This window comes from Dama dama, chromosome 3 (genome assembly GCF_033118175.1).
Source record: "Dama dama isolate Ldn47 chromosome 3, ASM3311817v1, whole genome shotgun sequence".
Classification (NCBI taxonomy): domain Eukaryota; kingdom Metazoa; phylum Chordata; class Mammalia; order Artiodactyla; family Cervidae; genus Dama; species Dama dama.
In genome coordinates this window covers 49,258,439-49,280,531 of record NC_083683.1, presented here as the reverse complement: position 1 = coordinate 49,280,531, position 22,093 = coordinate 49,258,439, and the positions used below count along the sequence as shown (strand labels likewise).

At 43.4% G+C, this 22,093-nt stretch overlaps 2 protein-coding genes and 1 non-coding gene across 7 annotated transcripts in view; 1 reads left to right on the top strand and 2 right to left on the bottom strand.

Moving 5' to 3' along the window:
* Positions 1–6,605: 6,605 nt before the first annotated feature.
* Positions 6,606–6,712, bottom strand: LOC133049558 (U6 spliceosomal RNA). The gene has a single exon (XR_009691365.1). It is a non-coding gene; the product is annotated as a U6 spliceosomal RNA (small nuclear RNA).
* Positions 6,713–15,634: 8,922 nt separating this feature from the next.
* Positions 15,635–20,355, bottom strand: AMIGO2 (adhesion molecule with Ig like domain 2). The gene is made up of 2 exons (XM_061129261.1): positions 20,225–20,355; positions 15,635–19,844 (listed from the first exon to the last, which is right to left on the bottom strand). The coding sequence occupies exon 2, from the start codon at positions 19,779–19,781 to the stop codon at positions 18,216–18,218; it is 1,566 nt and encodes a 521-aa protein (XP_060985244.1). The 5' UTR covers positions 19,782–19,844; positions 20,225–20,355; the 3' UTR covers positions 15,635–18,215.
* Positions 20,356–20,433: 78 nt separating this feature from the next.
* The window catches only part of PCED1B (PC-esterase domain containing 1B), a 160,246-nt gene continuing 158,586 nt past the window's right edge, over positions 20,434–22,093 (top strand). For all 5 annotated transcript variants that reach the window (XR_009690515.1, XR_009690514.1, XR_009690513.1 and 2 more), the window contains exon 1: positions 20,434–20,494. The gene's annotated coding sequence lies outside the window, so the exon portion shown is untranslated. The remainder of the gene's footprint in view (positions 20,495–22,093) is intronic.

The window sequence follows — 22,093 nt, the reverse complement described above, 5'->3', positions numbered from 1 at the left end:
TCGCTCTGACGAGGCAGCAACTTTAGGAAACAGGAAAGGAGATCTCCACTGGTTGCACACCATTAAAGAAAGACAGGTGGTCAGCCATAAAGAAGAATGAAATAATACCATCTGCAGCAACATAGATGGACCTAGAGATTATCATACAAAGTGAAATAAGTCACAAAGGGAAAGACAAATACCATATGATACCACTTAAATGTGGAATCTAAAATATGACATAAGTAAACTTACCCATGAAACAGAAACAGACTCACAGACATAGAGAACAGACTTGTGGTTACTAAGAGAGAGACGGTGTGGGGGAAAGATGGATTGGGAATTTAGAATTCAGTTCAGTTTAGTTCAGTCATTCAGTCATGTCCAACTCTTTGCGACCCCATGAACTGCAGCACGTCAGGCCTCCCTGTCCATCACCAAGTCCCCAAGTTCGCCCAAACTCATGTCCACTGAGTCGGTGATGCCATCCAACCATCTCATCCTCTGTCATCCCCTTCCCCTCCTGCCCTCAATCTTTTCCAGCATCAAGGTTCTTTTCAAATGAGTCAGCTCTTTATCAGGTGGCCAACGTGTTGGAGTCTCAGCTTCAACATCAGTCCTTCCAAAGAGCACCCAGGACTGATCTCCTTTAGGATGGATGCAGATTCAAGCTATTATCTATAGAATGGATAAACAAGGTCCTGCTGTATAACAGAAGAAATTATATTAAATATCCTGTAATAAACCATAAGGGAAAAGAATATGAAAATATATATATATACACATGTATGCATAATTGAATCACTCTGCTGTACAACAGAGACTAATAACATTGTATATCAGCTGTAGTTCAATAAAACAAATTATAAAAAAGAAAGACCAGTGATAGTAATGAGTTGAATTTAACATTAGAAATGGAGCTGAATGATAAAACACAATGTGTTTTCAGACTATAAATGGCATATGTTAGCAGAGTCCAAAAATGAGATTCTAAAGAATAGATTAGTCTAGGAGAGTAGTACTAAAGTTTTTCTAGACTAGAACCAAATTATTAAACATGTAGTGATTTAATTTAAAAAGAAAGAAGAAAAAGAGAGAAAAAGGAAGGAAGGGAGGGAGGGAGGGAGGGACATGGGAAGAAAAAGATGCTGCTTATATTTTCAGAAACACGTTTATTGGACACATTCAGTTGATTTTTATCCAGCTGTCAATAAACACTTTCTGGAAGTTTCCAGAAAATGAATTGAATATGAACATTTAAAACAATGAATAAATAAACTTCATCCATCCATGAGCATAAAGAAGGGTGTATGGGCCAAATGGATTCCATATCTGCTTTTTGGCACAGGAATCCAGGTGTTCCTAGACCTAGTTTGTGTCAGAATTGTTTCCCAACAGAAAAGCTAGGTTTATGATGAATACCTTCAATTTTCAAGAGGCTTCCTAGTGGCCAATAGTAGCATGTTTCCTGAGATGGCTACCTGGGACCAGTGAACACCCTGCTGCCTGTTCAGAAGGATTCAGACAAGCCCAGAAAGGGATTCATACTCAAAAGCGCCCCAATGCAATGACAAGCATTCTTAGTTCTTTTGTTATAAAGAAAAAATAACGATGTGGCTAAGATACCTGGGGTACCCTGCAGCACATGGCTTTTGCACAAACCACAGGTGGAAAGAGGACCATGTGCTTTGGTCGAGGGATATAAAATCATATCCCCTCTCAGCTATGCGCAAGCTCTGTTACGTAGCCTCAGGCAAATTTTCCCATCTGAGAATGGGTCTTTTGATGCCTGCCTTACAGAGGAGGTGCACTTCTTTGCACTCTATCAGCAAGAACCTGGCACTGTGCCCAGTCACAGACCAGTCTCGGGTGCCTAGAGTCATTGTTCTTTTCGACTCAAAGGTGCTGCTACTCAGACTTTGATGACTGGCTGTTTTTAAAATGAAGCTAAGAATGATAGACTTTTTACCTAATATCTAGGGATATCTGGATGCCTGCTTGCTGCAAAACTTATGGTAATACCAAATTCAGAATATTAATAATGAATCAAAAAGTGTTGGCTTTACCCAAGAAACCAATTAAAGTACAGCCAAGGGCTTTGAAGCGAGACAAACAGGTTCGGATCTTAACTTCTTAGTTAATAGCCATATGGCCTTGGGTGAGTAATTCATTTCTTTCAATTTTCTCCTAGGTAAGATGGCTTCACAGTGCTTACTTCCGTGTGGCGTTGCCTAGATTAAATGAAATGTGTATGAGCGCTGGCTCTACCCTTGACCGGCTGGATGACCTTTGGCAAGTTTTCTAAATTTCTGTGCTTCAGTCTGAGAGCAGGCCAGGGGCTTTCAAAGTAATCCGTAACTCAGAAGTCGTTAGGAGGATTACCTGGAAAACACTTTAAAAAGAGGCTGTGCTTTGGTGAGTGCTCACCAAATGTTAGCTATTCATTTCACATCATCATTGCTTATTCCTCAATGTTAGTATTAATAACCAGAAATTAAGTTGATGACATGGCGCAGACCTGAAAAAAGTGCTTTAACAATATAGAGTATAAAATGGCAAGAGAAGTAATCATCTCCCAAAAGCAGTGCGCTGGCCTCTGCTCTCTTGGTTTTAGCATTACACAAACTCTCAATGGAGCAGAAAGAAGAGTCCAGGCAGAGAAGGAAGGAGGAGAGATTCTGGAAGATACTGATGGAGGAGGGGGCCACTGCGCAGGGGCAACCTACCCTGGGCAGCCACTGGCCCAGCCACCATCTTTGATCATCAAGGCCATCTTGTGTTTCAAGTTCACCAAGCACCTCCCATCCACCACCACGCAGTTGACCATCCCTTGGAGTAGGCGGGTTCTCTGAGTGACCAAGCCTCGTGTTACGCACCTCACGCCTTTCAGGCTTCTCCTTTTGCCTGGTGTTCTCTGTGGTAAGGTAACTTTCTCCTCATACCAGGAATTAATGCAGAAAATACGTTGCCATGGAGTTGCGGGAAGTTTCCACGTATTGACAAGGAGAAGAGTTAATTGGCCTGTTGGACCACATGACCCCCCCAGAGGTCATCTTTGACTGCACTCGGGAGTCACTGAGTAAATATAGCATCTCTGCTGGGTATCCACTAAAGTAGTCGGGATGGCTCTTGACGGAAGTAGGTTCAAAAAATTTTTTTTAAAAACCTGCTCCAAAGGTAGGAGACAGCTTATTAAATCTGTGTTGGGCTTACTGCCTGATCCCTTTTAAGCCCAGTCTGATTCTTTTCAGGCCCTTGACACACCACTAATTGGCATCACTCACCCGGTTAGCGGGTGCTGAGAGGAGACTTGCTTCCTGCTTCTCCTGTGCCCAGCAGGACATCGTTCTGTAAACACCAAACAGGATGCCTTAAATAAAAGGAAAATGTCTGAAATGGGACTTAGATGTAATATGGCCAAGCCTTTCTCGTGCTCTTTTGGGGGTGAAGAAGAAGGTCACAAACTGTGGGACAAAGTAGAAAGCGTGCCTCAGGGAACCAGTCGTTGTCAGCACCGTTTGCCTGTCCTGGCCTTTCCTCACCGCGGTGGGCAGCCTTACAGCGCCTTCCTGCATGTGCTTCATTCATTGAATATTTATTTGAAAATATTTATTTCTGCTATTCTTGGCACCAGGAACACAACTCCAAAAAAAAAAAAAACCTGCTAAAAATTCCTGCCGTCGTGGAACTCCATAGTAACAATCAAAATACAAGGGATGTCAGCTGGTGATGAAGGCAAGGCAGGAAAATAAAACAGGAAAGAGGGAGAGGGAGGGTGGGCTTGGGCAGTCCAGGGGATCTGATTTTAAATCAACTGGTCAGGCGGGAGGGGGGATCGGGATGGGGAACACATGTAAATCCATGGCTAATTCATGTCAATGTATGGCAAAAACCACTACAATATTGTAAAGTAATTAGCCTCCAACTAATAAAAATAAATGAAAATAAATAAATAAATAAATCAACTGGTCAGAGGCCTCGCTTAGGTGACATTTGAGTGAAGATCTGAAGGAGGCAAACAAAGCCAGTCAGGCAGGACTTGGGAAGAGAATTCCAAGCACAAAGTGGGAGCATTCTTGGTGAGCAGAGAGGCCAAAGAGAGGGTGCAGAGAGTTAGGGTGGGAGAGAGACGTGGAAATGAGGCCAGAGAGCTGGCAGAGGGCGGGGAAGGCTGGAAGATCTTCCTGAGGATTCAGCCATGGCTCTGCAGTCACCTGTGGAACTTTTAAAACCAAGCGAATCCAAGTCTCCATAGATGGAGCCCAGGCCTGAGAGCGTTTTCCATGTCCCCACGTGTGCCTCCAGCAGTCAGGGCTTGAGCTACACTGAGTCCAGAGGAAGGACAGGAGCTGGCTTATGATTCAGAAGGGTCACAGTGGCCTGAAGTTTTAAGAACAGACAAGGCAGGAAGACAAGGTGGGAGTGGGGAGATGGGGGTGGGGTACGATAATGATCCAGTGAGGGTGCTGGGGTGAGGATGGGGTGCAGGTGATGAGAAGAGGTCAGATTCCTCCAGCTATTTCTGAAGGTGGAGCCAAGGGCATTTTCCCCCTGATGGTATAAATATAGGGTAGGAGTCCCCAATCCCCAGAACCAGTTAGAAACCAGGCCCCACAACAGGAAGTAAGAAAGCAAAGCCTCATCTGCATTTACAGCCACTCCCCATCGCTGCCATTACCAAATTATCATAATATGATAATAATAGAAATAAAGTCACAATAAATGTAATGTGCTCGAATCATCCTGATATCATCCCCCATCCCCCACCCATGCGTTAGTTGCTCAGTTGTGTTCAACCCTTTGTGACCCCGTGGACTGTAGCCTGCCAGACTCCTCTCTCCATGAGATTTCCCAGACAAGAATCCTGGATTCGGTTGCCATTTCCTCCTCCAGGGGAATCTTCCTGATCCAGGGATCAAACCCCAATCTCCTGCATTGCAGATAGATTCTTTACTATCTGAGCCACTTTACTTGGGGTCCATGGAAAAACTGTCTTCCACAAAACTGGTCTCTGGTGCCAAAAAGGTTGGGGAAAACTGATTTATGATTTGAAAGCAAAGAGGAATCAAACATGACACCAAGTTTGGGGGCTGAGCAATTTGAAGGATGGGGTTGCCTTTGACTGAAATGAGAAAGACTATGGGAAGAATCACATTTATGCAACAACCCAGAAAGCATTTCTAGGTCAAATATAAACACATTGCATGGAAATGCCCATAGATAGTAAAGTGCTCCACACCTGGCACTTTCTAGGGGTCAAGAATGCCTTTAAGAGAGACAGAGTGGGGTGGGGCTGGAGGGCAAGTTTCCAAAGTAGAGTATCTTTAACGTGGTCTGATAGCAAATAAAAACACATGTTCTAAGCATTCTCCAAAAATAAATAGAGGCGATGAAAACATAGCCAGGAAAAATTTCCCATAAATGCCTCTGCCGCCATCTCCTCTAAATCTTTAGGACTCTGTGGGAAGAGGCTTCGTTGCCTGGCAGGAATCCTGGCAACGGCCCTAAATTCAAGAGATGTATGGGATGTTTGACACTGGTAGATGCCTCTCCTTTCTCCCCAAGTGTGTGGTACTGCAAACTGAACAGAAATAGAGAATACTCTCAGTGACAAATAACAGGGGAGTTAGTCAGCCACCTCAACACGATAGGCAGGCAATACTTAGTCACTCATGTCTGACTCTTTTCGACCCCATGAACTGGAGCCCACCAGGCTCCTCTGCCCGTGGAATTTTCCAGGCAACAATACTAAAGTGGGTTGCCATTTCCTACTCCAGGGGCTCTTCCCAACCAAGGGATCAAACTCTAGTCTCTCGAGTGTCCTGACTGTCAGGTGGGTTTCTGGGAAACTAGAACATTCAGGTATAACCTAAATCAAATCCCTTATGATTATACAGTGAAAGTGAGAAATAGATTTAAGGGACTAGATCTGATAGACAGAGTGCCTGATGAACTATGGACGGAGGTTCGTGACATTGTATAGGAGACAGGGAACAAGACCATCCCCAAGAAAAAGAAATGCAGAAAAACAAAATGGCTGTCTGAGGAGGCCTTATAAATAGCTGTGAAAAGAAGAGAAGAGAAAAGCAAAGGAGAAAAGGAAAGATATACCCATTTGAATGCAGAGTTCCAAAGAATAGCAAGAAGAGATAAGAAAGCCTTCCTCAGCGATCAATGCAAAGAAAAGGAAGAAAACAATAGAATGGGAAAGACTAGAGATCTCTCAAGAAAATTAGAGATACCAAGGGAACATTCCTTGCAAAGATGGGCTCGATAAAGGACAGAAATGGTATGGACCTAACAGAAGCAGAAGATATTAAGAAGAGGTGGCAAGAATACACAGAAGAACTGTACAAAAAAGATCTTCACGACTCAGATAATCATGATGGTGTGATCACTCACCTAGAGCCAGACATCTTGGAATGTGAAGTCAAGTGGGCCTTAGGAAGCATCACTATGAACAAAGCTAGTGGAGGTGACGGAATTCCAGATGAGCTATTTCAAATCCTAAAAGAAGATGCTGTGAAAGTGCTGCACTCAATATGCCAACAAATTTGGAAAACTCAGCAGTGGCCACAGGACTGGAAAAGGTCAGTTTTCTTTTTTTTTTTTTTTTCTTTTTTTTTTATTATATGGAACGCTTCACGAACTTGCGTGTCATCCTTGTGCAGGGGCCATGCTAATCTTCTCTGTATCGTTCCAATTCCAGTATATGTGCCGCCGAAGAGAGCACGAAAAGGTCAGTTTTCATTCCAATTCCTAAGAAAGGCAATGCCAAAGAATGCTCAAACTACCGCACAATTGCATTCATCTCACACATTAGCAAAATAATGCTCAAAATTCTCCAAGCCAGACTTCAGCAATACGTGAACGGTGAACTTCCAGATGTTCAAGCTGGTTTTAGAAAAGGCAGAGGAACCAGAGATCAAATTGCCAACATCCACTGGATCATCGAAAAAACAAGAGAGTTCCAGAAAAGCATCTATTTCTGCTTTATTGACTATGCCAAAGCCTATGACTGTGTGGATCACAATAAACTGTGGAAAATTGTGAAAGAGATGGGAATACCAGACCACCTGACCTGCCTCCTGAGAAACCTGTGTACAGGTCAGGAAGCAACAGTTAGAACCAGATATGGAACAACAGACTGGTTGCAAATTGGGAATGAAGTACGTCAAGGTTGGATATTGTCACCCTGCTTATTTAACTTATATGCAGAGTACATCATGAGAAACGCTGGGCTGGAGGAAGCACAGGCTGGAATCAAGACTGCCAGGCATAATATCAATAACCTCAGATATGCAGATGACACCACCCTTATGGCAGAAAGTGAAGAAGAACTAAAGAGCCTCTTGATGAAAGTGAAATAGGAGAGTGAAAAGGTTGGCTTAAAGCTCAACATTCAGAAAACTAGATCATGGCATCTGGTCCTATCATTTAATGGCAAATTGACAGGGAAACAGTGGCTGACTTTATTTTTGGGGGCTCCAAAATCACTGCAGATGGTGATTGCAGCCATGAAATTAAAGGACACTTACTCCTTGGAAGGAAAGTGATGACCAACTAGATAGCATATTAAAAAGCAGAGACATTACTTTGTCGACAAAGATCCATCTAGTCAAGGCTATGGTTTTTCCAATAGTCATGTATGGATGTTAGAGTTGGACTATAAGGAAAGCTGAGCACCGAAGAATCGATGCTTTTGAACTGTGGTATTGGAGAAGACTCTTGAGAGTCCTTTGGACAGCAAGGAGATCCAACCATTCCATCCTAAAGGACATCAGTCCTGAATATTCATTGGAAGGACTGATGTTGAAGCTGAAACTCCAATACTTTGGCTACTTGATGCGAAGAACTGATTCATTGGAAGAGACCCTGATGCTGGGAAAGATTGAGGACAGGAGGAAAAGAAGAAGACAGAGGATGAGATGGTTGGATGACATCACCAACTCAATGGAAATGAGTTTGGGTAGACTCTGGGAGTTGGTGATGGACAGGGAGGCCTGGTGTACTGCGGTTCATGGGGTTGCAAAGAGTTGGACACGACTGAGTGACTGAACTGAACTGAAAACAGCAATACCTAAACCGACTTCCTTATGGACACCCCAGATCCTCTACAGGGCTGCATATAATTTCATTTTCCAAAACTCTGCCAAATACCTAAGATGTGTAACACTGACCAATTAAACAAGAAAAGAAAATGCAGTAACACATTTGTCATTCAAATCACTTCACACTAATAGCCAATTAAGGCTCTTTTTAAGTTCCTTCTTCAAATTATATATTATGATTAATGATATGATTTTTTCGATTGAATCCTTACATGAATAAGATTTATTAACACAAATAGTTCCTGACAAACTTGGTCCAGGATCAAGAGAGACATTTCCTCTGGGTTTTAGGAAAGAGTCAAAGTTATTATAAATGGCTGCTTAGGGGAGATATAACTGTTTTCTCCACTGATTTGAAGTAGGTCAGATTGAGAGCTCAAGGCTTCCCTAAGGTTGTAATTAAGTATGAATATTAAAAATTTGAGAACACATAAAAAAATAAACAACTTCTTTCAGACTGTCACATCACAGACCTTTCATTATGTTTGTACCTCGGGCAAGATCCTTTTCTTTGGAAAAATGAATATGTCGGAAAAAACAAAAAAAGAAAAGAAAATCCTGTGCATAGCTCTTGAAGTCTAGACTTCTAGACAGACTCATTCAAGCATGAAAGCTTTGGAGAAGTATTTAACCAGGCAGAGTTGAGGCAAAAATGCACACAAATGCCCAGTAAGCAGCCAGAATTGTAATTTAATTCTGCAGGTCAGTTTGTTGTGTCTTTCTTTTTCTTTTCCCTTGAAAATCGCATCTTTCTCTCTCTTCCCATCCAAATCATTTACTCTTATTAAACCAGCTTAGTCAAATCAATATCTAGGCTAGCAATGTGAATTTAATTACAGTGAGGCTTGGATAAACATTAGCTCTGAGATATTCCTTGGTCTATAGAGTGATAACTGAATTAAGTAGCATTATTTCACCATTACCATACTACGCCCACATTGTTACACAAGAGACGCTATTATTTCTATCTCTTTTTAGCCCGGTAAAATACACTATAAGCCTTTACATGAGCCAACTTACTATGCGTCCTTCTTGAAGAACTATGAAATAGGACTATGCTGCAGCTACATGTTCATTGAGGGTGGAATTTGGAATAAGAAAGGTTCACACTGGGCCACATCCAGAGGACCAGGTGATCAAGATACTGAAGAGCATACTGCTGGGTAGTTCTTAGGACACCAGGGCTGTTTCCTTCAGCTGCTGATTGAACGTTCAGGGCCCAGGGTACTTTCACTGTCCTTCCATCCACCCTGTCTATACGTCCAGCTGTGGAAAGCTAACCAGACCTCTCCAATCATAGACTTCCTTGTAACTTTTGCTGGGGCATCCTTTCTTCCAGGAGACTTCCCTGACCTCCCTGCCTTTGGGCACTGCCTTTTAACTGCCTCATTAAAACTCTGTTTCTGCCTCTCTTCAAACACTGGGAACAGCAGGACAGTTGTTGATCGCTGAGTCAAGCTCAGGGACTGGCACATATTAGGTATTCAATATCGTGTTTCAAATGAATGAATATAATTGAACAGCTAAGACATGCCAACACCTACTATGGGCTAGATGCTGAATAAAGAGATAGACAACATCTGCTTGAGCAGCTGAGGATCTGGTGAGGAAGATGAGGAATTTGAATAGAGACAGAACAATAAAAGCCCAGCACTGGTTAAGGGTCAAAGCAGCGTGTGCCAGAGAGAGGGACAAGGGTTCAGAGTCTTGAAAGCAGAGCCAGAACACTGGAGGAAAGGTCACCTGAGGCCAGATAAGCAGGAGGACAAAGGGGACATGCAGAGAAGGCGATGGCACCCCACTCCAGTACTCTTGCCTGGAAAATCCCAGGGATGGAGGAGCCTGGTAGGCTGCAGTCCATGGGGTCGCTAAGAGTTGGACACGACTGAGCGACTGCACTTTCATTTTTCACTTTCATGCATTGGAGAAGGAAATGGCAACCCACTCCAGTATTCTTGCCTGGAGAATCCCAGGGACAGGGGAGCCTGGTAGGCTGCCGTCTATGGGGCCACACAGAGTCGGACACGACTGAAGTGACTTAGCAGCAAAGGGGACATGAAGAGTAAAGCCCTCTTATGGACTGGAAAGCATACAGTGTAGTATATTACAGTACAGACATTATGAGGCTGAGCTCTGGATGGATCCAGACAACTGGATTCAAATCCTGATTCTTAATAAACATTCTTTCAGTTCAGTTCAGTCACTAAGTCGTGTCCAACTCTTTGCGACTCCATGGACTGCAGCACTCCAGGTTTCCCTGTCCATCACCAACTCCCAGAGTTTACTCAAACTCATGTCCATCAAGTCGGTGATGCCATCCAACCATCTCATCCTCTGTCATCCCCCTCTCCTCCCACCTTCAATCTTTTCCAGCATCAGGGTCTTTTCCAATGAGTCAGCTCTTCGCATCAGGAGGCCAAAGTATTGCAGTTTCAGCTTCAAAATCAGTCCTTCCAATGAACACCCAGGACTGATCTCCTTTAGGATGGACTGGTTGGATCTCCTTGCAGTCCAAGGGACTCTCAAGAGTCTTCTCCAACACCCTAGTTTAAAAACATCAATTCTTGGGTGCTCAGCTTTCTTTATGTTTCAACTCTCACATCCATACATGACTACTGGAAAAACCATAGCCTTAACTAGATGGAACTTTGTTAGCAAAGTAATGTCTCTGCTTTTTAGTATGCTGTCTAGGTTGGTCATAACTTTCCTTCCAAGGAGTAAGTGTCTTTTAATTTCATGGCTGCAATCACCATCTGCAGTGATTTTGGAGCCCCCAAAAATAAAGTCAGCCACTGTTTCCACTGTTTCCCCATCTATTTGCCATGAAGTGATGGGACCAGATGCCATGATCTAGTTTTCTGAATGTTCAGCTTTAAGTCAACCTTTTTACTCCCCTCTTTCACTTTCATCAAGAGGCTCTTTAGTTCTTCTTCACTTTCTGCCATAAGGGTGGTGTCATCTGCGTATCTGAGGTTATTGATATTATGCCTGGCAGTCTTGATTCCAGCCTGTGCTTCCTCCAGCCCAGCATTTCTCATGGTGTACTCTGCATATAAGTTAAATAAGCAGGGTGACAATATACAGCCTTGACGTACTTCATTCCCAATTTGCAACCAGTCTGTTGTTCCATATCTGGTTCTAACTGTTGCTTCTTGACTTGAATACAGATTTCTCAGGAGGCATGTCAGGTGGTCTGGTATTCCCATCTCTTTCACAATTTTCCACAGTTTATTGTGATCCACACAGTCATAGGCTTTGGCTTAGTCAATAAAGCAGTAGATGTTTCTATGGAACTCTCTTGCTTTTTCAATGATTCAATGCTCTTTAGACAAATCATTTTTAAGCTTCAGTTCTCCCACTGTACCTCAGTTCTCCCACTGTAAAATGGATGTAAAAATAATAACTTTCTCATAGGTATAAGACAAAATATACAAACTCTTATTATTGTTAGCATTCTCATTTCTCAAGACAGCTAGGACATTTCAGAGTCTTCATCCTAACTGTAATGGAGGTGAAGTTTGGAGCTGTGAGTGTAGAGGACCAGTGTTAAGTATTAAAGTCTCTTTCTCCTCTAGATTTGATCACAAATGATAATAGATGAACAGTCAAATTTTAAATAGAGTCTATGACATAAAATTTAGAATACTGTTAACTAGTTTGAACCACTTCCTTAAGGTATAACCTTTCTGGAGGTAAGGATCCCAGTTATGGTAACATTCAGAGCATCTGCGGGATGGCTATCTAGGGTTCAAGCCTGTGTCACATTAGCTCATTTGGGTAAAGCAATCTGCTAATTATCATCCATTTCTCATCTCCTATTTGCCAGTTTGGTCACTAGTAGACAAATCAACTCTTACTCTTGAATTGTTTCAGGTTTTTGCGTTTCATCTCAGTTGTATTATTATCTTCCTTAAGGGGAGAGGGTAGTTATTATGTAACACATATGGCCTTCACAATACCTAGAAATACTTAATAATCTTCTCTTGGTTACCACTGGCCATTCATCATCAAGGGTTTGACCCTTGATCTTATGACACTTGACTCCATGACACCAAAATCTTAAGAGTATGGCTGTTAGCATAACTGACGCCATCTTGGGGTCCTTACAGCTTCTCCTGTCCTTCTGCTGACCCTACTCAGGACTGTGCTGTACAGTAAATCACTTCCCTGTTGTCAAGAGCTTTGTGGTTAAAAGGTATTGTTTAAAATCATTAGGACCAGGTGGCCTCTATGCTCTGTTAGTCCCCAAACAATGATTGAAATCTTCACTGACGTATTGCTGGCGCCCATGAGACTAAGTGACCCATTTGTGAATATTGACTGAGGAATGCACGTCCTGTTTACAAGCACCTACTCCATACCCTGGGTTAACAACAAAATTGCCTCAGTGGCCCTTTGGAGGTGCAGAGTGTGGCTCTGATTCTGCATAGTTGCCTGCTGGACTCCGATCCTACCCTGTGAGTAAGTTACCCTATAAAAAAACCAATCCACTGATTATATAGAGCAGCCTGCCTCATTTTTCTCTCTCAAGATACCTTCTCAGTTTGGTGGGTACTTTTCGTTCCCTCTGTCCTCCAACACTGATAGACACTGCAAAATTCTCTTGATATTTGATACTCTGTTGACATATTACCCAAAAGAGAAATTTAATCAGGTAAGCTGGTGAAGCTACCTTACACGGTAACTTTTTAATAATTTTTAGAAATCTAATTTGAAAATTGGTTGAAAATATCCCCTACTGGGTTTGAGTTACCTCCACCATTCTTCCAGACATTTAAAATAAACTATCAGAAACATTTACATCAGAAATATTTATCCTGTAATTTGGACCATTTTTAATTTTAAAAAGATTTTAAGCACTTACTCACTTAAAAATCTTGAATGTGTCAGTTATAATAATAAAGCAGATATCTGCTTTGCATATTAAGCAATTTCATGTGTGAAGAGCAACCAGAATGAAAAGACCCTACAGACTGGGGAGGTTTCACCTATGAGACCAAGTCCTTTCAGAGAGACTTCTAATTTTGCTACTTGTGACACATTGTGTTTTAAGGGAAAAAACAATAATTTCTACCTTTATTATGTTTGAATGACTTCTGATCCCGACACTCCATTCTTCTCCCAGATTTGCTGGGAGCGCTAATTACTTTTATAAAAGTTTACTTATGACCTGTGCGTCATGTAGTTATTCTGTTGGTAAAACATCTCTAAGAGTTCTGTGCAGATATTTTTTAAATGATTTTCATGATGAAAATGACTTATTAACTGAGTCACCTGGTAAAATTATTTATCCCTTTTAAGCCTCTTTTTCCTGTCTGAAATGAAGGGGGTGGTAATATTTTCCATTTCAGAGATTCTGTGATGAGGAATAATAAGCACCATCTCTCACTGTATGTCTGGCACTTCGCAGGCACTTAATATTTAATATACACATATATTGATATATCACCTTTTACAATTTATAAAAGGATCTGTGTTTCCATACTGTTTACTCTGACCCTCACTATAAGAGGATACCCCTTCTGGAATCAATTCACAAATAATAATGGTCCCGTAAATAGTCCTCTGAATCAGTCAGGAGGTTATCATAAGAGCTTTAGATTCCACATTTTATGTATTACCACCCAATAATACTTGCAAAGGCGAACTACCATCATCTTTCCACACTAACTTTCATATTATAAAAAATTTTTAAAAAATATGGCTTTGGGGGCTGGTTCTTGGGCAAAGAGGTATAGAGAACAATGAAAAGAATTTCAGTACTAGCTTTTAAAAATAGTATTCTAATAATATACTGAAAAAAACAAAGAAGTTTGTTCTCTGCAGCTGAAATCTGCACTCAGATATCCTTGGGATATGCCTTCACGTTACTACGATCTAATCAAATTTGAAAGCCCCAAAGCTCATTGTCATGAACCGGATCTGTCGTCGCTGCTTTCAAGCCAAAAATAGTTTTAAAAAATGAAAGAGTCAGAGATCTACTGATCTCAAAGTAATTACTCTGTGTTTCATAATTTAGAAAATCATAAATTATAAATTATAGCCAACAATTTACTCTAGAATTTATTTAGTAACAGAGAATCAAACTCTTTCATTTTCCCAACATATTAGAATTTGTGTGCACTAATTCTTCTTTTTATTAACAAGTCTATTAGCAAGTAATAATAATGTATTTTGACCTAGCCCCAAACACAAAATTTGCTACAGCCTCATTTTGGGGAGGGGGCGTGGTGGAGCGGTATGTTTCAACAAAATAAGTAGAAGCATAATTATTTAGGGGGAAAAAAATAATCACATGCAGGCCTTACCCTAGATGGCCTGAACCAGAACTTCTGGTTGGGGAGTGTATAGAGGGTAGCTACTAGAAACCCCTGTTTATCTAACTTTCCCCTGTGATCCCATGGAGATGCTCTGATTTAGACCTACTTACTGCTCAGTAAAGCAGATGAAACTAAAAGGTGACAATCAGCAAGCAGCAGTCATAGCCAAGGAAAAGCCAGCAATATTGGAGGGTGTTTAGGCTGTATACTGTTTTAACAGTGCTTAGCAGGATGATTCAAATCAGATGTCTTTTTAGAATCTGGACTGACAGCATATCTTCTTGTCCCTCTTATGTTTCCACCCCTGGAAGTTTCACCTGCGTCCCTTCTGATTAACATTTTAGAAAAAGGTTTATTTAGAGAAATGAAAAACAAAGCAAACAAAAAAAATGTTTTCCAGGCAAATAAATCAAGTAACTAAAGCTAAAAATAAACATATTTAAATCTCTCTAAGCCAAACAGTGAGGATTCATGCAGAAGTTGACTATAAATTAATGTTTTAGGGCATTAGTTCAGATAATAGATCTTGAAAGTATATTTTAAAATGTAACTCATGGTTAATAGAGAGTGTTATCATCAACTTAGTATCCTATAATTATAGTGAAAAAATATTGTAAGCCCAGGAAAATTTCACATATGTGATGTTTGTTTGATCTTTCCAGAGTATCCACTTCTGTCATAACTGAGTAATAAAAAAATACTAAGTACCTTAAAAGAATAACCCAGGTACATAAATCCAAATTATTACTTGGAAGGAAAATTATATAAAAGTTTTGAGTGAAACAAATTTATAATGCACAAATCACTTCTGTTCCTACATTTAAAATACATGTGATCAGGCTTCTATGTGCATGCTATGTCTTGTCAGTCGTGTCTGACTCTTTGCAACCCTGTAGACTATAGCCTACCAGGCTTCTCTGTCCATGGGATTCTCCAGGCAAGAATACCAGAGTGGGTTGCCATGCCTGCTCCAGGGGATCTTCCTGACCCAGGGATCAAACCCGAGTCTTGTGTCTCCTGCATTGGCAGGCAGGTTCTTTACCACTAGTGCCACCTGGGAAGCCCCCAGGCTTCTACCCTCCCCACCCCCTCAAAAAAGAAAAGATACACTTAAGAAGTTAAAATTTCACAGCATAGCATTCAGTTCTATGCTTTTACATCACCATGCCTCCATATTTCAGTCCAAAACAAAACTTTGCTTTGCAGCATTCAGGATTTGCTTTTGCATTATTTTTTATTGAAATATAGTTCATTTACAATGTTGTGTTAGTTTCAGATGACAGCAAAGTGATTCAGTTATACATACACACATCCATATATATACACATGTATATGTATATATGCATGTTTTTTTGAGTTGTAAATATGTTAGTTTTGATCTCAATTCCACTCATCCTTTAACCAAGAATCAGGATTAGGACCAGCCAAAATCAGGCTCTCCAAACTCCCCACTGCCAGCACTGACCATGGTCCCTTGCCAAAGGCAACATGCATTTCCTAGGATCAAGGGTTTGAGAACTGAAAGACCCGAGATCTGCCCCAGAAAAGGCTGAACTCAGAGATCTTCTGCAACCCCACTGCTGGCCATGTTCTTTCACACTCAGCATCCTGGTGATCATGGCCCCTGGAGGCAGCCCTTCCCCCTGCTGAAGTGTCTGTGGTTCAGGAGTTTTCCCCTGTGTCCTGACTCCCTGTGTGACCCTGAATGAACCACAGCATCCCTTCATCCAAATATGAATGAAGAAAGAGTAACAATTTTAAGGATCACACAGATCACAGAATTCTTCCTAATTGCTTAAATGGCAGGAACTGGAATAAAATGTTTTCCTGTAATACCCTTGGGACTGAAGGATCTTATCTAACAGGTGAGGTCTATGTTTAAAAGGTAGAGGCAGTGTTTTCAACACCAACTAGGCAATAAGGAACTGTCAAGTCAACTGAGCAACAGGTAACATCCTATCCTATTTCCTATGCACACATCCTGACCACTCACCCACTCTTTAACCCACAGCTGACCAGTATCTGCCACTAGGTGCTTGGCTTGGCACTTAGCAAGTTGTCACCAAGGGTCCACTGTTCCCCCAAAACCACCATTACCAAAGTCAGTCTTTCCTCCTCATCTCATTCTCCAGTTCTCCAAATACTTGTTACTGTGGCCTACCTCCATCTTTTAATTATCTTCTCTCTCAGCCCCGGTGACAACACATCCCTGATTCATTCTCCTTTGTCATTTTCTGACCACTGTTTTGCCTCATTCTTTGGCTACTTCACCATCCTTATCATTAAAAATAGCCACTTTTTGACTCTCTTATCTTCACCAGGAAGAATCTGGAAACTGAGCTCTCCTTGAATCCCTGTCACTAACTCACTGTGTGGCCTTAGACAACCCACAGCCCTCTCTGGGTTTCATTTATCCCTGAGAAAGTAAAGCAGCTGGACTTGATAATCCAAAATCATAGTCCTTCAGACCTAGGCTAGTACTACGCTAGTCTGTCCTAATCCCATTCCTGTCCTCTATCAGTATGTGGTGTATTTTCAAAGCCAGTGCAAGTCTGTGATGGAGCAAAGACCACCAGGAAGTCATCATTTCCAGGGTGGGAAGGAACCTCTGAAATCTCAGTTTCATAGCTGAGAAAACCTAGGTCCAAAGTGGGTAGTTGATTATCTCACAGTAGAGATGGGAATAAGGAGGCTCCTACATGCACCAAATTCAGAGCTTAAGTGACATTCAAACCTGGCTGAAGTGCATAATGGTATCAGGTAAAATGGGATATTGAAGGTATACACTGGGTAAGACACTCCATAGCCTTTTCTTCTCTTTAAAAAACCTCTATACTGTATAAGAAATTTGGAGAGTAATTTGCAATAGATGGTGCTTAACACAAAGCAGCACAATCAGATCACATAAAACATCTTAGATTTATATTTTTAAATAGCCAAATAAAACAGAACATCAAGTCGCAGAACACATGTATTTACATTAATTCAAATGTCCAAAGTACAATATAGTGGCATCTTTTTAACAGTTCATATAATTTGAGACTTATACACACACAAGCATATAGACAAATAACTAGTCTCCTAGAACAAAGGCTGAAGAAGTTACTCAGACATTTTGGCATTGACACCTACATATTTATGGCAACAAATAATGATGGCTTCAAACTTTCAATAAGATCTTTTGTACAAGGATAGGAGATGTACAGAATGGAAAGAAGACAGTCAAACAAATGCACCTTTACTGTACTATTTCTCTAACACCATATGCGATGTGGCACTGCTCAGCAAATTTGATCAGGACTGTCTATTTACTCTGGTCTGCAATGATAACATGAACTGAAGTATCCCCAAATCTAACTTTACTTTGTGCTTTATAAACAACTGCTGCTTGGTTCTTCCTTCTGCATCTTTTAAAAATGAACACTTTTCTTTAACATAACTCAACTTTGGTCCCAATAAGTTAGTAAAAGTCTCTAATACCTAAAATTTAGCTTTTCTTTCAAGAATCCTGAGTGAAAGGACAATGTCAGTCAGGTCGCCTCCAGGCCAGCTTTGAAATTATCAGTGGTGCTAAAGATGAAGGTATTATCTAGAACTTAAGCTCTGAAATACAACTCCATCTTTCTCTGGCATGAACCTAAGTGCTTTACCACATTTCTTATGAACCAGTGAAAGAGACCCTTTGGTTTTATTTCTGAAACACAGAACAACCCCATTTCTGCCCTGCTGTTTATTCTTGCAGACCACACACAAAGTTGAGTATAAAGAGATTCAATCACTACATCGTACAAACGCAGGCACAAAATTAAGTGGACGCCACAAAGGGTGTGTCTGAAAACACTGAATTGACCGAATCTGAGTCGGATTTCACCCTCGTGGACTTTAAGATGCCCTCAGCTATGACCGTTTCACTGGGAAAGAGCCTGACCTTCCCATTCTGCCCTGTTGCAGTATCCTTCAGGGGTTCCAAAAACACTACTCTTTTCCCGGCCCCTGCCTTCCGTTCATCAGTGGGGGCCTCGCTATCAGGGCAGGGAGTGAGAATAGATGCGTGGACATTGCTTTGGTTTAGCATATTTTTTCGTCTCTTGGGTTTACACTTGCAGGGACACGGTGTCAGATAGAGGTACAGAAGTACCAAAACAATGCTGGCTACGCAGGCTGCAAGAGTGGTAAAAGCTGTGTTAAATGCCTCGTGCGCATGGGATTTGTTTATGGTGAAATTGCTCACGTTTATTGTGACATCCACAGTTTCATTTAACAGACGTTGTCGATTCATTGCAACACAGGAATACACTCCAGCATCCTCAAAACGAGGACTTTCTATAACCAGGCTTCCATTGGGAAACACATGGAAGTTTTCCATCTCTTTGTCGGGCCCCAGCACTCTGTTATCTGGACCGACCCACATGAAATCGGTATTTGCCCTACCAGTCTTGCCATCACAGTGGACCATCAGCCTTTCCCCAACCTGAGCCTCGTGAATAAAGCCCAGGGCACGGAAGGAACCATTGATGATACTGTCAGAGCAGTTCAGGAAGCTATCCTGGAGCAGAAGCACCTGATGGAAGTGCCTAGTGTCAGACCACAGGCGACAGGTATAATCATTCTTAAAATCCATCACTGAGCTGAAGTGCCTACGGTACCAAAAGATCAGCAAGGAGTAGAGGGAACAGTCACAGACAAAGGGGTTTCCATGAAGGAAGATACCTCTCAGTTGCTTTCCTGGCACTAAATTTATATGATGCATTGGCAGAGAGGAGATCCGGTTATAAGAAACATCTAGAAACATCAGTTCTGCCAGCTTGAACCTTCCAACATACAAATCCATGGGAAACTGCGTGAGAAAGTTTCCACTCAAGTACAGTTTTTGCAGTTGGGAGAGCCCTCCAAACGCTGAAGGATCCAGATAGGAAATGTGATTGTTGTAAAGCAGGAGCACTTCCAGAACCTTCAGCTCTTGGAACACTGCACTTTTCACGGTCTTCAGCTTGTTGGATGACAAGTCAAGACACTTCAGATTTGGAGTGGTGGAAAAACTGTCCGTGGAAATGCTCGTGATGTTGTTATGCCGAATAATGAGTGTGTTCAGCTTTACCAACGATACTGGAATCCACTCAGAATCCAGAAGCCCAATTCTGTTGTAACTCAGATCCAGTCTCTTGATCAGCCTGAAAAGGTTCCCAGGCACCCTGGACAGATTTTTGTTGGTGCAGCTGACGATGTCAGTGGCACAGATGCAAGCGGTGGGGCACACCCCGGAGGCGCCTCGGCTCACAGTTACCGTGATAACCAACAAACACAGCAGTTCCTTGCAGCCCGGTCTGACAACTCCAGGCAGGGTGGGCAGTGTGTGTAAACGTAAAGACATTATGGTCGCCTCTGAGTCTCTTCCAGGCGCCTTTTCCACCAGCTCAGCCTCCCACCAGTGAACCTGGTAAACAATCAATATTTAAAGAGGGGTTTAAAAAAAAAAAAAATAAATTCACTAGCACTAGTTAACCCTTAAGAGTAATATCTGGCTTTCTTTCCAATAACTTTTTTAAAATAGGGTTTTTTCACACTGGGGAGTCTATATTTGATGCCAATTTTTCCTGGGTTACTCCTGCTTACAGGCATTTACAGTTCCACTCTATCGGCACAACCTTCTCATTATCAGAAACTCAATTGTTTTGGAAGGTGCACCCTGCGTTGTTGCGTTTGGTTTTTTTTTTTTTTTTTTACTCTCTCCAGGAGACACAAAAATAACAAACGCGTCTTATAAACAATTACAGGGAAATACTTAGCAAGCCACCCGTCCAGAAAGCAACTCACAGAGCTGGGACGCCTCACGGGCTCCGGGGATAGGCCGCCGACGTGGTGTCTTCTGCAGGTCTGTGCGTCCGTCTGTCTCTGTCTGTCACTCCGGCATCTTAGGAGTTCCTTTCCCTTTTGCTCCCGGCGGGCGGCAGCCTCTCGCTGGCTCGCAACTTTGGGGAGTTTCAAGCCGCCGCTTCGGCGGCAGCAGCAGCAGCCCCGGCCGCAGGAAACGTCTCGACCGGCTCCGGTTGGTTCTCCCGGGCTCTCTTCATTGCTCGGCTGAAGGTACCGCCTGGGGGTTCCGGTCGTCGCGTGCCCACGCGCGGGGCGCCCGGCTCCTGGAGCCGGGTCCGAGGGGCGGGGGCGCGGGAAGCGGATCGGACCCGGCCCCGCCTCTCCGCTCACGGGAGGCAGCAGGGCCCCGGCTCCCCGGCGCCACCGGCCGGGTTTTATCCCCGCGCGCTCGGGGTCGGGTACGGGGCGGGGAGACCAGTCCCGCCCCTGCGCGTCCTCCTTCCAGCGTGAACCTGCTCCCGGGCTACGGGCGGGAGCCGGCTGGGCGCGCGGCGGGGGACACGCGGCGCGGGGAGGGGGCGACGGTGTAGCCAATCCGAGCGGCGGCCGGCGCACCCCCACCCCGCGGCCCCGCCGCCACCCTCTTTCTGCCCCCTCTGGGTCCGGGAGGGCGGCCGCGCGGCGGGGCTGGGGACCCACACTGGAGGCCGGGCTCGCGCCCCCTGGGGTGAGGACGCCGCTCGCGCACTGCTGCCAACCGCATCCGCGAGCCCAGCCCCGACCCGCGGGCTGGTGGGTTCGAGGGAGGTTAAGAGACACGCCCAGCCCGGGAGCGAGAGGTCGCAGCCTTGAAGACCCACGCTGTCGCGACCGCGTGGGTCGCGTCTTTCTCCCACCGAGTCCGCTGAGCTCCTTGACCTCTTATCGCCACCTTTCTTTGGGCGAAGGCCCAGGGGCCTCGCACAGCGCTAAGTGCAGTGGGTTTTACAGGTTTGCAAAACAAACACCGAAGCCGGCTTCGGTCTCCGCCCTCATAAGCGGGGCGGGGGGTAAGCAGAAAAATCCGGCGCGTTCCCTCCGGTGCAACACGGTCTCCTACTGGGGGGACGGAACCACGAAAGCGCCGCGGGGACGCTGCGCACCCCCTGGGGAATTTCGGTCCCTCTCCTAATTCGGGAGGAAGCATCAGGGATCGTGCCCCATTCGCGAAGGAGAAGCGCAGGAAAGAAGGGTTGGAGCTGACCTTCCGCCTGGAAGGCAAAGATAAGAGTATTAAGCTTAAAAGCAAAAAAAAAAAAAAACCCAAAGCCAGTCGTTTTTTGTTTTCTGTTTTTTCCAAAATGTGTTCGCGCCGGACGACTGATCCTGGGAGGGGTGTCTGCCGAGGTTCTTCATCCTTTCCCAAGAGGCAACCTAGGAAAGGTGCGAGACCCGGTGGACAAGGCCGGGCAAAGTGACGGGACAGGGGGTGCAGCTGATGAGCTTTTCGATTAAAAATCCATCTTTGTTTAATTCGGAGATCAATTTTAATGATGGGGTTTAACTGAGCCAAATGACCCATTTATACATTATATCCGGATTTAAAGAACTAAATTACTGCCCTGACAAGAGATACTAACCCAAGCAGAAGGGACAGGGACATTGAAACGCACCGTGTGAGAAAAAAACAGTTGGGGGCAGGGCACATAACTTGTAATAGTACTTGAAAAATAGAAGCGATGACGGAGACGACCAACTCCTGGCCCCGATACACACACACTTGAGTCACCTTGAGTTTACTGCGCGTTGGTCTCTACATTGTCAATGAATGGATTCATGTGGTGGCACAGATCTGTTAGGCCAGCGTCAGACGTAAATAGAATTGTGTGC